This window comes from Rhincodon typus, chromosome 23, assembly GCF_021869965.1.
Source record: "Rhincodon typus isolate 14 chromosome 23, sRhiTyp1.1, whole genome shotgun sequence".
NCBI classification, from domain to species: Eukaryota; Metazoa; Chordata; class Chondrichthyes; order Orectolobiformes; family Rhincodontidae; genus Rhincodon; species Rhincodon typus.
In genome coordinates, this window is record NC_063354.1 from 21,559,335 (window position 1) to 21,574,106 (window position 14,772).

The following is a 14,772-nucleotide window of genomic DNA, read 5'->3' on the forward strand; positions in this document are numbered from 1 at the left end:
ATGCTGCTTGGCCTGCTGTGTTCATCCAGCTCTACACCTTGTTATCTCAGATTCTCCAGCATCTGCAGTTCCTACTATCTCTGAAACATCTTAATAAGTCCTGTGAATAGTACCAAAAGATTGACAACCCAGCAAAAAGGTGACAGAACTGTCAGAGCCAATTAAAGACCTGATTGTCCCACTTCCCATTTCATGTAAAACAATTGTTTTGGTTATCAGGAGTACGGATATGAAGACTCCTTTGAGAAAAAGATACTGGACTGTAGTAAGAATGGCACAATATTCTTGACTGCTGAAGGTAAAGTTTGACAAAGTTCCTGTTCCGTTGTTGAAAGAAAACCACTAAGATTCCTGAAGTCTGTAGTTGTTTTTTGGTACTCCAGAGTGAATAGTTTAAGAAGTTCAGTGTGAGAAAAAGATATTCTGTCTTGCAATTGCAACACTTGGATCTCTTGTTTCAGATTCTTGCTGATGACAGTACTTAATCACGGATATTGTAATTTCTAATCTTTGCAGTTTTGAATGAATGTTTCTGTTTTGTCCTAGGAGCAGTAAAGCGGTGAGGTTTTGCTTTGCTCTGGACATTAACTTTATGTCCTTGTAAGGTGTTTATTGGTTCCATTCCAGCTTTCTTTGTGGAAATGGTGTCTTTTGTCAACAGTGCCGACTCTGTCTTATTCGCAAGCTTTCTTACACCATCATCATCTAGAAAAAGAAACATTTTTTTAACAGTGTGCTTGAAACAGTGTTTTACCACCAGATGCTAATGTATTAAATTACACAAAAAGGTTCTGTAAGCTATCCATTATCATACAGTGGAAAATCACAAGTCCGGATATTGAAAAAGGTAAAACTCAAAATCCAAAAAAAAAAATCACAAGGGAATGGAGATTGGTCCAGAAATAGTAATCATTAAAATCTGGGAAAACGTTTGCAAGTTCCTCTCCTTTCTCCTCCTCTTCAAAAAAATTAATTTCTAATCCTTTTTCTACTCAAAATTCTTTGAGTCTGGCATATATCTGATGCCAGTGTTCATGGACACTGGACACATGCAGATGGTGCCCATAGAGTGTATCCTAACATACTGGTACTTGGTGTCCAATACAAAGGTCATTTTGAGCAGATGGTGAGCTGAATCTGCCAGGTACCAACTCTGGTTACCATGGCGAGTTTACTTGAGATCTAACTTATTCAGTAAAATAAGAAGTTGAATATTAATGACGTAAGTTGGGTCATCAACAAGGCACTTAATAAGCAATAATAATGGCCAATTCACTGCTGTCCAGCAAGAAATTTGTCAGGCTGCTTGTCAAAAACATAAAAGATGGTGCAAGTTGATCCTGATGTTGAGATGGGCCTCACTGGACTCCTCCAATTCTGCAACACATCTTGCCACAACCCACACCATTCAAGCCCCTATAGGTTCCACCCATAGATAGGTTAAGGGAGTCAGCAAAGGTGTACAAATGAAGTAGATTGTGGGAAAATGTGAAATTGTCCATTTTGGCATGAAGAATTTAACAACTCATTATCTATATAGTGAGAGTTTGCACCGCTCTGACATGAAGCGGGATCTGAATGTCCTAGTGCAAGAATCTCAAAGGGTTGCTAAGTAGATACAGAAAATAATGAGGAAAGCTAATAAAATGTTATCATTTGTTGCAAGAGGAATTGAATATAAAAGTAGGGAGTTCATGCTTTGTTATACAGGTCATGAGACCACATCTAGAGTATTGTGTACAGTATTATCACCCCATTTAGAGAAGGATGTATTTCCATTGAAAGCAGTTCAGAGAATGTTTATTAAACTAACACCTGGAATGTCTTATTGTTAAAAGTTGGACAGGGTAGGCTTGTATCTGCCAGAGTGTTTAGAGTGATACACAACTTAAACATATGAAGATCCTGAGGGGTTATGACAAGATAAAAGTGGATAGGATGTTTCTTCTTCTGCCAAGGAAAATCAAGATCTAGTGGTTTAAAAATTAGGAGATGATTTCTTTTCTCTCAGAGCATTGAGTGTGATGGAACTTCCTTTCTGAAAAAGTGGTGGAAGCAGATTCATGAATATTTTTAAGGCATAGATAGATAAATGCTTGTTAAAAAGGTTATCAGGGATGGTGGAATGGTGAATTTGACTTCTTAATCAGATTAACCAAGGTCTTTTTCAATAAGTGAGCAGACCTGAGTGATTAAATGGCCAACTTGTGTATGATTATTTATATGTAAAAGTCATTTCAGGTCATGATAACCTTTCATACAAACGTTAGTTATTGTTGCTGAATCAAGCAGAGGCCATGCTGCAAGGAAAATGCCTAGAGAGGAGACGGCAAACCTTTTTTTCCAAGGAAAAAGCTATGCTGATATTTTAGTATCTTCCAATTATTCATTGTTTTCTTCTAGCCAGAAGCAATAGAAAAGACATACTTACGTACAATACAATGTCCTTCTCTAATCCGGAAAGTAATTTAACACTGGCCATTCTCTACATACCTCTAATCTGTTTTACTTTGGACTTTTTGATAATAAAATGCTTTTATTGTTATTAGCATCCAGATCATATCATTGCTGCAAATCAAGAATGGAATTTTAAAGAAAATTAAGATCTGCTGGTGGCTCAGATTATCTGGTGAGTTGCTAAATTATACACCGTTCCCAGTATGTATGACAGCCAAATGCCTCAACACTAAGGAAGAGGAAGATTAGTCAGGATAATCTTTTAGCGATCCAACCGGCAATGAATATATTTGAACATTAAGTAAAGATTAGGATAGGTTGTGATCTCAGCTTTGCTTTTGTAGCCTACTCGAAGCACACCTGTCATGCTCACAACATTTTAATTCTTAGACTGATGTTAAAATGTGACAGCACTGGTGGAATAATATGCTAACATAGGGAACTCATGACAGGGTATAGGTAAGAAAATGACTGATAAAGTAGGAATAATTCCCTTGGAAATCTTTTAATAATAAAATGAACAGTGCCTAAGAATTAAGATTACCATTAACATACAAGCCAGAAATCTTGTGGCCTTCACTGGTATAAATATTAATTATCTGAATGAGGTAGACAAAGATGAGATAGGACCTTCATTTCTATTTTTCCATTAATAAAAACATTTGTTTTTATGATACTTGTGTATTGTGGGATTCTGTGCTGGTATAAAAAAGTAAAGTCATCATAGTCTTATCAGACTCTAGGGATGCCCCTTCATTACAGAGAGAGAACTGGTGGTGGTTTAACTTGGGGGATCACCATGCCTTAGGCGAGGGGAGACGTTATGAAGGACAGCCCTTCACGGTAGCCCTCAGCTGGTTTGGGAATTGAACCTACGCTGTTTGTGCCTCTGTGCGTCCCAAACCTGCTGTCCAGCTATAATAATCTATAAAAAGAAAGATTTGGATTTCACAACATCAGGACATGTCAAGTTACTTTGCCATCGATGAAGTGCTTTTAAAGTGTAATCACCGCTGTAACGTAGGAAATGTTGCACTAGGATGTCATGCCATACCTACACTTATCATGGCATAAATACAGCACAGAAATCTGTTTGCGAGTCATTGATTTCAAATCAATATGTTCACTTCTGTTTAACAACATTACAAATAATAACATGCTAAACCCCCGGATTAGTGTGAAACAGAGCATTTTACTTGTAGATACTGTACACACTGAGTGTGTGTATAATAAATACCCACATTGGTTGATCTGATTTCTTCCAAAATTGAAGAATACTGATTTTAGAACATAAGAAATTGGAGCAGGAATAGGGCAAATGGCCCCTGGGTTCTGCTTTGCCATTCAACAACATCATGGTTGAACTATGATTTTAATGCTACGTTTCTGCTCGATCTCCATGTCCCCAACTCCCTTACAGTCTAAGAATCTGTTGATTATATCAAAGGCTGAAATAAAAGATTGACCATCTACATATCTTAGAAGCAGAGACTTCCCAATATTCGCAACCCTTTGAGTGAAGAAATCTCTCTTTACCTAAGTTCTGAATGTTGATCCCTTATCCTGAGACTATACCTGCTAGTTTAAGAGACTGTAGTCAGGTAAACAGCATCCCAGCATCCAAAAAAAATCTTCCTCGAGCTTACCATTAGGAGCACCAAAGCAATCGCCTTTATCTCTGTCAAAAACTCTACTCCTCACCATGAGTGATACAATGGAAGATTCACTGACAAACTATTTAGTTTCTTGAATATGGTATGCATTGTCACACACCTCCTTTGACATTTTCTGCTTCTCAGTAACAAGTCTTAATAACAGTCAAATTTATCTTAGCCTATATCAAATATCACAATAATGGAAGATCATTATTCCCATGTAATTGATTCCCAAGCATTGGTCCCATCAATCCTGACTTTCAATTTCTCAAGAGCTCCAGCAGATTAGATATGTAAAGTAAACATTTGAAAAACCATAAACTTGATTGAAAACGGAAAAAAAGTTCAAACCTTTTACAGAACGATTCTGAGAATAATCTATTCTTTTTCTCCCTCCCAACCTCCTCAAATGACAAAATTTGGACTTAACTTGAGATCTGAGCAAAGCTGCATTGATGATTCTCTCCTAGGCTGAACCTGGAAATAGCAGCAAGGCCAAAAGATAGCCAGTGAAGGTACGTTGTAAATGTTGTCAAGTCTATAGGAAGAACCAGGGATTCTTTTGAGCATCTTTAGAAAACCTTAACCTTCTCCTTTCCCAAGATTCAACCACAACCTCGCGTCCAAAGAACAATCCACATCTTCAGCTAGTGACCATTCTTCTGCATCCCTCGTGGCAGCTTTCTGCAACCAATTTTAAGAGCAGCAGAGCTACATCTTATAATATCCTTGGTCTCATTTTCCGGCTAAAAAAAATTTACTGAGCCTGCTGAAGTAAGCAAAACTTTGACTTTATGTGGCTTCACCTTGCCATGATCCTGCACAGTCATTGACATTGCATTACTTAAAGGGATGCTGTATATTGTGTTTCATTAGCAAATCAAATAGTTAAACTTGACCCTCAATACTACATTGCCTAGCTGTGAACCTACTTGCTGTTTCGGTCAGAGAGTTGGCAAGCAGTGTAGTAATGAGGCCTGGTTATCAATGAACAGTCAAGTGTGTTCATTATCAATCTTGAACAGGCTCACTTTACCGCATTTCTAAGTGGGAGTTTAAAAATCAAGAATGCATATTCTGGGTGTTTTGATTATGCACAATTGGCTAACTATCTCTGGGTATTTTACGTATATCTGCAGACTATACTTCACCACCTGTTACCAGTTTGCACTTTCCACTTATTTAATTACTCAGGGGAACTCATTATTTTCCTGATGCCTTATTCACGAATCATCATGAATGTGCTCTTCAGGTCGATGAAACAGTTCTGCATTTCCATACTGTCAAATTGTTCATAACATTTCCAATTGTACTTTTTATTAACTTCAGTTTGGATCAGAAGAGATGGCTTTGTGAACATAATTAATAAAAATCTTTATATGTTTCTTTTCTCTCCACTTCAGAAAGGATAAATGTCACTTACTGGACCACACTCCACATCTTTCTCTCATTTAATTCCTCTCTGCTACAAGATCATTTAGAAAAACCCTCTTCACTTCAATCCAGTATTCACTAGAAGTGACTAGAATGTAGAATATTTCCATTTTTACAGCAAATCTAGTAACTGTCTACTAATTTTTTTTTTTAAAGTCAAAGATTTTTGCCTTGCACACATCAGGACGAGGATACAAAAACCAGACTTGACAAGGAACACCACTTTATACAGCATGAAAAGAGGGTGCTGATTGGGATGATACAGCATGGGCCTGGAGATGCAGGAGGAACAGTTAACTGTCAATCATTGTGCTTAGTTCTGTCAGGTAGATTCTGATTGGTAAGGGTGTCACCATGGGAGTGTAGCAGCGACTGGCAGTCCCCATTGCAACTTTTTCATTGGGGTAAAAATTCCTTTTTCTCTACACAAAACAAGGTTCTGAGTGGCAATATATGTAAACTCTAACTTGCACAAATGCATCACACTGAGCCCAACTGACAATCATTCATTGGTTTCCACTGTAACATCTAACACAGTCATATCAACATTAGTAAACGTTGTCCACTAGCAGAATTACATCTAATGTTGGGCTTGGTGTTCAGAGACTTGCAAACATGGGCTGGTTGAGCATGATTGACATGCTAATCACTACACATGGTCAATAGGACATATTGTTTAATGTGGTCGTCCAGTTGACAGGACATACATACCTTGATCTACATACCTTGCATCACATCAGCACTGAAAATCATATCATACTACTCATTTATGTGGTAGGCAAAATGACTACAGAACAAAACCTCCAGAGGGATTTGGGAATCCTTGTCCATGAATCACAAAAAGCTAACATCCAATTCAGCATGTAATAGGGAAAGCAAATGAAATGTTGGCCTTTATTTCAAGGGAATGGAATATAGAAGTAGGGATGTTTTGCTAAAATTATACAAGGCACTAGTCAGACCACAACTGGACTACTGTGAACAGTTTTGGGCTCTTTTTCTAAGGGAAAATATACTGGCATTAGAGGCTATCCAGAGAAGGTTCACTAGGCTGATACCAGGTATGGAAGGACAGTTTTATGACAAAACATTCATTAGGATCGGCCTGTACATTGGAATTTAAAAGATTATTGAAACATACAAGATTTTTAGGCAAATTTACAAGGTAGATTTGGAAAGATTGTTTCCCCCTGTGTGAGAGGGTTCAGGACCACAGGGTATAATCTCAGAATAAGCGGTGCAAATTTAAGACAGAGATGAGGAAGCATTTCTGCTCTCAGAGGGTAGTGAAATCTGTGGAATTCCTTACTACAGAGGGCTGTCACGGTTGTGTTGTTGAGTACATTCAATGCAGAGGTAGACAGCTTTGTAATCAGTAAGGGAATCAAGGGTTATGGGCAAAAGTCAGGAAACTGGAGTTGAGCTGTGATCTCACTGAATGGGTCAGCAGACACAGTGGGCTGAATGGCTTACTCCTATATCCTACGGTCTTAACTGTTCCTGCTGCATTTCCGTGTCAACAATGGCCCAAACATTCAGCACCCTCTTCTCATGCTGAATAAATTGGTATTCCTTTTCAAACCTGGTTTCTTGTGTCCTAGTTTCTAATAAGTACAAGACAAAAAGATTTGACTTTGTATCTCATTTTAGCAATGTTTGAGTTCTGTTCTATCAAGCATTTATCAAACTTTTGTAATAAAAGTTCTGTTATTCAAAATACTTTCTTGCCTTGCCTGTGGTTACAAAAACTGAAAATATAATGTGCAGTAATAATGGGTCTCAGCTACTTCCAGAATTTATGTTGCTGATTTTAAGCTATTGAATGGAAATGGTACAGAACTTTGTCACATTAAAAATACAAAAAGAATCTGTTTCTGAAAATCATTTTTTAAAAATATAGTACCATTACAGGTTATACTGTTTGCACAAGACAGAATACGTGAAATGTGTTGAAGCATTCTGTTTATATTGAACTTTGTATTACATTTAATTTATTTCAAATTAGAAGAGCTTTTTGGAAAGTTGCAATTGACTTATACACAAAATTGCTTGGTCCGAATATATGCCACATTTCACAAGTGAAAGAACTCTCACCTGTCACGGTATTGGGGTTAATGTGTTAGTGTGGATTGAAAGCAGGTTAATACAAAGAAGACAGAGAGTCGGACTTAACGGGTCTTTTTCAGATCGGAAAATCGTAAAAGTAGACTGCAACAAGGATCAGTCCTTGTGCCTCAATTATTTACTGTTTATATTAATGACTTAAAGGGGACAGCAGAAAACAATGTACCCAAATTCGCAGATAGATGGGAGGGCACGTTGTGATGAGGACTTAAGGAATCTCCAAGGAGATACAGATATTTTGAGTGAGTGGGCAAAAAAATTGGCAGCTTGAGTTTCATATAGGAAAGTGTGAGGTCATTCATTTTGGATGCAGAATCAAAAGGCAGACTATTATTTAAATAGAGAGAGAGACTCCAAAAAAATACAGCACAGAGGGATCTGGATACTTTTGTGCATGAAACAAAGTTAGTATGCAGATACAGCAAGTAATTAAAAAGGCAAACAGAATTTTGGCCTTTATTGTGAGGGAGTTGGAGTTTAAAAATAGGGGAGTCTTGTTACAGCTATTTTAGTTCCCAAATTTGAGAAAGGTTATACTGGCATTAGAGGCAGTTTAAGGCTGATTTCTGGGATGAAGGAGTTGACTTATTAAGAGCAGCTAAAATGGTTATGTTATATAGATTGTAGAAGATTGACAGGTGATTTTATTAAAACCAGATTCTGAGGGGGCTTGATGTGGTAGATATTGAGGTGATGTTTCCATCAATGGGGAATCTCAAACTAGGAGACATAGTTACTGAATAAGAAAACAATCAATCATTTAAAACTGAGATGCAAAGGAATTCCTTCTCTGAATGTAGAGAATGCCTGGAATTCTCCACACTAGAGAGTTATGAGGTTAGATCACTAAAAATATCTAGAGAAGAGTAGATAGAATTTTTGAAATATTGGGGAATTAAGGGCTATGAGGAGCTGGCATGAAAGAGCAATTGAGGGTTGGGGCAGATTAGCCAGGATCTTGTTGAATGGTGCGGTAGACATGAGGAGGTCGAATGTCCTAATCCTGCTCCTATTTCTTACAGTCTGTCTAAAATTTGTTGTGAAATCCAGCCAGTGCAAGTTAGGATACGCTGAATTATGGTCACCCCATGTGCAGAGCTACAGCTGTCTGTTAGTCTTACATAATAAGTTAATCATTTATTCGGTCAACTTGTCTGCTGATAGATAGCAGTTAGTCGCCTGATGTAGGCACAATCTAAAGTGTCATAATTATTTCACATAGTTCCCAAAACAGATAACCTTTCTACCCAGCCAAGAGACAGTAGTGTGCAATCAAACTGTTCCTAAGATAAAAGGCCCCAGTAGACTTAAAACAAACAAGTGTCTGACTTGATATATGCAACAAAGTAAAATTCAATACAATGCCAGGAATAAACCTGCAATTTTGTTGCAAATCTTTTCCCTGAAATTCAGCAGAAGGGTTGCATGAATGGCTGAATGAGTAAATGCACCACCCAGTCTAATAGTGAACTATTACAGGCACTGGAAGGTTCAGATTCACTTCAATAGTGAGTTAATCTCAGCCACGAAGTCTGTTTGGGTTTCTCCAGCAATCTGAGCTACTTTTCCTGCTCTTGGTTACTATCAGATGACTGTTGCTGTAAAACATGTATGTGCCTATCATTCTGAGAACAGAAAAGGCTCAGCTGTGATGTCCTTTGAAGTCAAACAGTCTGGGATACTAGAGATAACAAGGTGTAGAGCTGGATGAACACAGCAGGCCAAGCAGCATCAGAGAAGTGGCTGCTTTGTCCCTGGATTGTGTTGAGCTTCTTGAATATTGGAGCTAAATATTGCAAAAACTATCTGTGAAAGAAACACCCTCAAGATGCCCTTAGTATGCATCTACAAAACGTGTATGTGCAGAGCCCCTGCCAGTCCTGCAGTCATCATTCTGTTCCATTTGCTCATATTTATTGTGGTTATTTGGATGCTGCCATATTGCTTTTACTGGCAAAGCGCTTCATGAAATGTGCATGTGTAGAACATTCCGTATGCGCAGTGTGAACCTTTTGAGGGTGTCAGGAGATACAGCCCAAAAAAAAGGTATAAAAGGTGATTTTGCCTGACGTTCTTGTGCTAGGCAGGGACATCATTTTGTCAGAAGACACTTGCTAAAGTGGCTCGTGCCAGGAGTTAAAGTTAGAAATTAGTAGCAGAGCAATTGGTAAGAAGTTAGCATTTGTGTAGGACATTGTCTGTTAATGGGTAATGGTCATAGGTTGGTGATTGCTGTAAAAACCCACAAGTGACTGAAATAATTGTAAAAGGCTTGAGGTCCTTTGTTTTTTAAAAAAAGGATAAGAATCCCGTATTATGAGAGTGTGGAGGGGAAGCAGGGAGAAGTAGGGGTGAAGGAGAGAGAGTGTTGTCATATACAACAAAGCAGTTAAGATAGACTGTAAAATTAGAGTTGAAGTCTTATGATTGCAAAAAGATTTGTAATTACATTTGAATTATGATGACTAAGTTAAAATGTTGAAGAATGTCGAGTCAGGTGACCAGTTTCAAGGAAGCAACAAGAGCACAATCCAGACCACAGAAAGAAAGACAATGCATTGAAATTGCACACTGCATCATGCCTCGATAAATGGAGTGTTCTGTATTAATCCTTTATGCCCAATAAACCTTATTAATTTGTATTCTAAATTAGTGATTTTCTTTTTTATCATTAAAGGTATTCTTAGGAGGAATTTTCTATTGTAGGGTTGGTTAGAGCACAAACCCCAACAAGTGCTCAATAACAAGACTGGACTCAGGAGCAAGTAACTCAGTCCTTTGAGTTTGTTCTATCATTCAATAAAATCATTGCTAATCTAACTGGTCTCAATTCCATTTTCCTGTGTTCCCCCCACGATCCTTTGATCTCCCCTTCTCTATCGAAAATCTAACAAATGTAGCCTTGAAAAAATAGAAGACCCAGCTTCCACTGCTTTTTGTAGAAGAACATAACTATTTTCTCTCAGAGCATCAATAGAAATCTCCATGTCTCAAAAGGCAGACCTTAATCTTAAATTGTAATTCCTACCCCTGGAAGGAGAGGTAGAAGACAGAGATGTACAGCTTTCCCTTCCTGGAACCCAGTGCTTCATAGTAGAAAAGAAAGTTTCACCAAAAATTGAATTGTTTCCAAAGTAGTTATATGTTACTAAGATGCTGAATGGTTCTCCAGCTTAGCTCAGCAAAACCACTCAGACAGACATTGCACATAGATAGGCGGTGGCTGGATAGCAAAAGACAACATAACAATGTTCACACCTCATAAGAATTGTAATCTGATGGGACCAAGATAGCTTCATGGGCTTGATCAAATAAATTGTAGTCAATGTCCATTGGTACAACAACTTTATTGATTTCCTAAAAGCAATGTCAACAGATCGATTGCTGTTAGGTTTGCAGAATCAAATATTAGGTAAGCATCAGGTTGAATTTCAGTGTTAGCTAAAATGAAGGACAAATGTGTTGAAACATTCCACTGGCGCTATAGCTTCTCCATCTGATCTGAAGGTATGGATTCTCGCTAGGCTATATGCTAGTCTATTGTACCAGTTATCTTCCAGTACTCTGAGGAACCAAAATTAGATAAGACCAAAAAACAGACACAGGAACTGCAATGCGTGATTGAGTCTTGCCTTTCATTGTGATGCAGGGAGAAAATGAATTTTAAACTGCCTTCTAATTTAAATAAGAGCAATACACATCCCAGCACAATTGATGCTGCTAAGTGGCTGCATGTCTTAGCAGAGCACCCAAACTTAGGCAAGATTAGCGCCACTTAAATTGGAGATTCATTCCTGTTTCAACAAGTGATAGAACCTTTTTCTTTGTATTTCTTACTAAGACACTCTTACAAACGTCACAACAGAGCAGACAGCATACTCCAAGGTTCTCTGATTCAGCATTAGATGTCATGGAGCAGATGATGGACAGTAGGAGAGAAGTCCTGTACCCACAGTGGGCCAGGGAGGCTTTCCAGACAGACACTGAGGGGGCTATGGGAGCTGATGGACACTTTTGTTAAAGGAAGTGGTTTATCCCAAGGACCTGGATGCAGCATGTGAAGAAAGTTAATGATTTCACATTTACGGTCAAGGTTAGTGAATGTATCAATACACTGGACTGAGAAAAATGAACCATTGTCTTTATACACTATTGCATTCACCACACACCCTTCACTCACCTATAAACAGTCTCCATTAAGCATGACTCAAACCTTACCTTTAGCCTCATCTCACCCTCTCCCACTTTCAGTGCTGGAAGATTCAAAACTATGTCTCACCACTTGCACAAATTGACCAATTACAGCGAGCACTCAAATGCATTGAAATTATTGATTGAACTAGCTCAACTCTCTCTTATAGTATAGAGTAGCATATAAATGGAACTAGCAGCACCTAACTGGCGGAGGACAGGCACATCTGTATGTCCTCACCTGCATAGAAGAGATTGTAAAAAACATGAATGGAGCAGAGATAGTAGGAACTGCAGATGCTGGAGAATCCGAGACAACAAGGTGCAGGGCTGGGTGAACACAGCAGACCAAGCAGCATCATAGGAGCAGAATGGAGCAGCAGTCTGTGGCCAGTAGTGAAAACATAGCCAGAGAAGATTACAGTGTGTGTGCATCTAGTCCACCTTCTCACATCACAATTTTCCTTTGTCCTACAATTTGTTGGTACAGAATCTGTAGACGGTACAAGTGCATGTCTCTTGCATTCTCTGTCTTCCCTCATGTCAACCCTATTCATGAGCCTTTCTCTTTTCACATACCCAAATACTGCCAAACTGCACTGTTGTGTCAATATAAAATCCACAAACTGTAGGATACTGATGATGAAGAAACATTGTCACCTGATTTCACACTTCCTGCCACTTGCTTTGACAATGGCGCTGTGTATATTTTAGAGGGTAGCTCATATGGAGGCACCAGTACAAATGCCCACAGCAAGGGAAGTGGCAAAGGTTAGCACAGGTGCCAATTCTTCACAGAGTGAGTTTGCTCTTTATTTCTGTTGCTGAGGTCTTAGATAAGGATTTTGATTGGAAAGCATACAGAATGGCATAGGACATGCACAATGAAATACTTGTTGGTTTGGCAGGCTTGCCAGAAACTTGTTGATATGTTTAAGGACCATTGAGGCTTCTGACTCAGGATTGATGTGGAATTTGAAATATATCCTTTGCATCATCGAAACGGTGGCCAAATCAATAAAACAAAATTTGAGAACTGACAATGATGCAGTGTCTGAAGGCTGACATTTAAGTCCATTGCAGCACAAGCAGAAGCTACCCAATATTGAACAGATGTAGTGGAAACTCAATGAGGCTAGGAAGTCTCACCTTGTTACAATGTGGACTCAGATTACTATGGATATCAGTGCTCAAAGGGGTAGGCAGGCTCTTGTAGCTGTTCTGCAACCTATTTTCCAACACATGGCTAGGATTGCTGATGTGCAGCTCCTAGGGGCTGGCAGTGTTTCTATGGAGCGTAAACTATTGGTTCTCTCAGGGTGACAGCATTCGTTCTCCCAAAACAACGATTTTGCTGGTGTCTTTGCTGTTGCCTGTCAGCCAACTTGCCAGCGCACATTGCATCTGCCCAAGGCTGAGGTGATGCCATCTAAAGTAGGACATTCTAGGTGAGGAGCGAAACAAGAACATAATATAAGGACACCTGGATTCTCCTCCATTGAAAGCTAGAGACAACAAGGTGCAGAGCTGGATGAACACAGCAGGCCAAGCAGCATCATAGGAGCAGAAAGGCTGACGTTTCGGGCCGAGACCCTTCATCAGAAATGGGGGAGGGGAAGGGGGTTCTGAAATAAATAGGGAGAGAGGGGGAGGCGGATAGAAGATGGATAGAGGAGAGGATAGGTGGAGAGGAAACAGACAGGTCGAAGAGGCGGGGATGGAGCCAGTAAAGGTGAGTGTAGGTGGGGAGTTAGGGAGGGGATAGGTCAGTCCAGGGAGGACGGACAGGTCAAGGGGGCGGGATGAGGTTAGTAGGTAGGAGATGGGGGTGCGGCTTGAGGTGGGAGGAGGGGATAGGTGGGAGGAAGAACAGGTTAGGGAGGCGGGGACGAGCTGGGCTGGTTTTGGGATGCGGTAGGGGGAGGGGAGATTTTGAAGCTTGTGAAATCCACATTGATACCATTGGGCTGCAGGGTTCCCAAGCAGAATATGAGTTGCTGTTCCTGCAACCTTCGGGTGGCATCGTTGTGGCACTGCAGGAGGCCCAGGATGGACATGTCGCCTGAAGAATGGGAGCGGGAGTTGAAATGGTTCGCGACTGGGAGGTGCAGTTGTTTATTGTGAACCGAGCGTAGGTGTTCTGCAAAGTGGTCCCCGAGCCTCCGCTTGGTTTCCCCGATGTAGAGGAGGCCACAACGGGTACAGCGGATGCAGTATACCACATTGGCAGTTGTGCAGGTGAACATCTGCTTGATGTGGAAAGTCTTCTTGGGGCCTGGGATGGGGGTGAGGGAGGAGGTATGGGGACAGGTGTAGCACTTCCTGCGGTTGCAGGGAAAAGTGCCGGGTGTGGTGGGGCTGGAGGGGAGTGTGGAGCGGACAAGGGAGTCACGGAGAGAGTGGTCCCTCCGGAAAGCAGATAAGGGTGGGGAGGGAAAGATGTCTTTGGTGATGGGGTCGGATTGCAGATGGTGGAATTGTCGGAGGATGATGCGTTGGATCCGGAGGTTGGTGGGGTGGTACGTGAGGACGAGGGGGATTCTTTTTTGGTTCTTATTGCGTGGACGGGGTGTGAGGGATGAGTTGCGGGAAATGTGGGAGACACGGTCGAGGGCGTTCTCGACCACTGAGGGGGGGAAGTTACGAGGACAACTGAGATGTACAGGAGTGGAATGCCTCATCCTGGGAGCAGATGCGGCGGAGGCGAAGGAATTGGGAATAGGGGATGGCATTTTTGCAGGAAGGTGGGTGGGAGGAGGTGTATTCTAGGTAGCTGTGGGAGTCGGTGGGCTTGAACAGCAACTCATATTCCGCTTGGGAACCCTGCAGCCCAGTGGTATCAATGTGGATTTCACAAGCTTCAAAATCTCCCCTCCCCCTACCGCATCCCAAAATCAGTCCAGCTCGTCCA

The 14,772-nt window shown here is 40.4% G+C and overlaps 1 protein-coding gene across 1 annotated transcript in view; it reads right to left on the bottom strand.

Moving 5' to 3' along the window:
- Window positions 1-46: 46 nt before the first annotated feature.
- ccdc57 (coiled-coil domain containing 57) overlaps window positions 47-14,772 on the bottom strand; it is a 159,129-nt gene continuing 144,403 nt past the window's right edge. Inside the window, 1 exon segment of the mRNA XM_048611036.1 lies at window positions 47-705. Within this exon segment, the coding sequence (XP_048466993.1) occupies window positions 482-705 (224 nt within the window). The 3' untranslated portion in view covers window positions 47-481.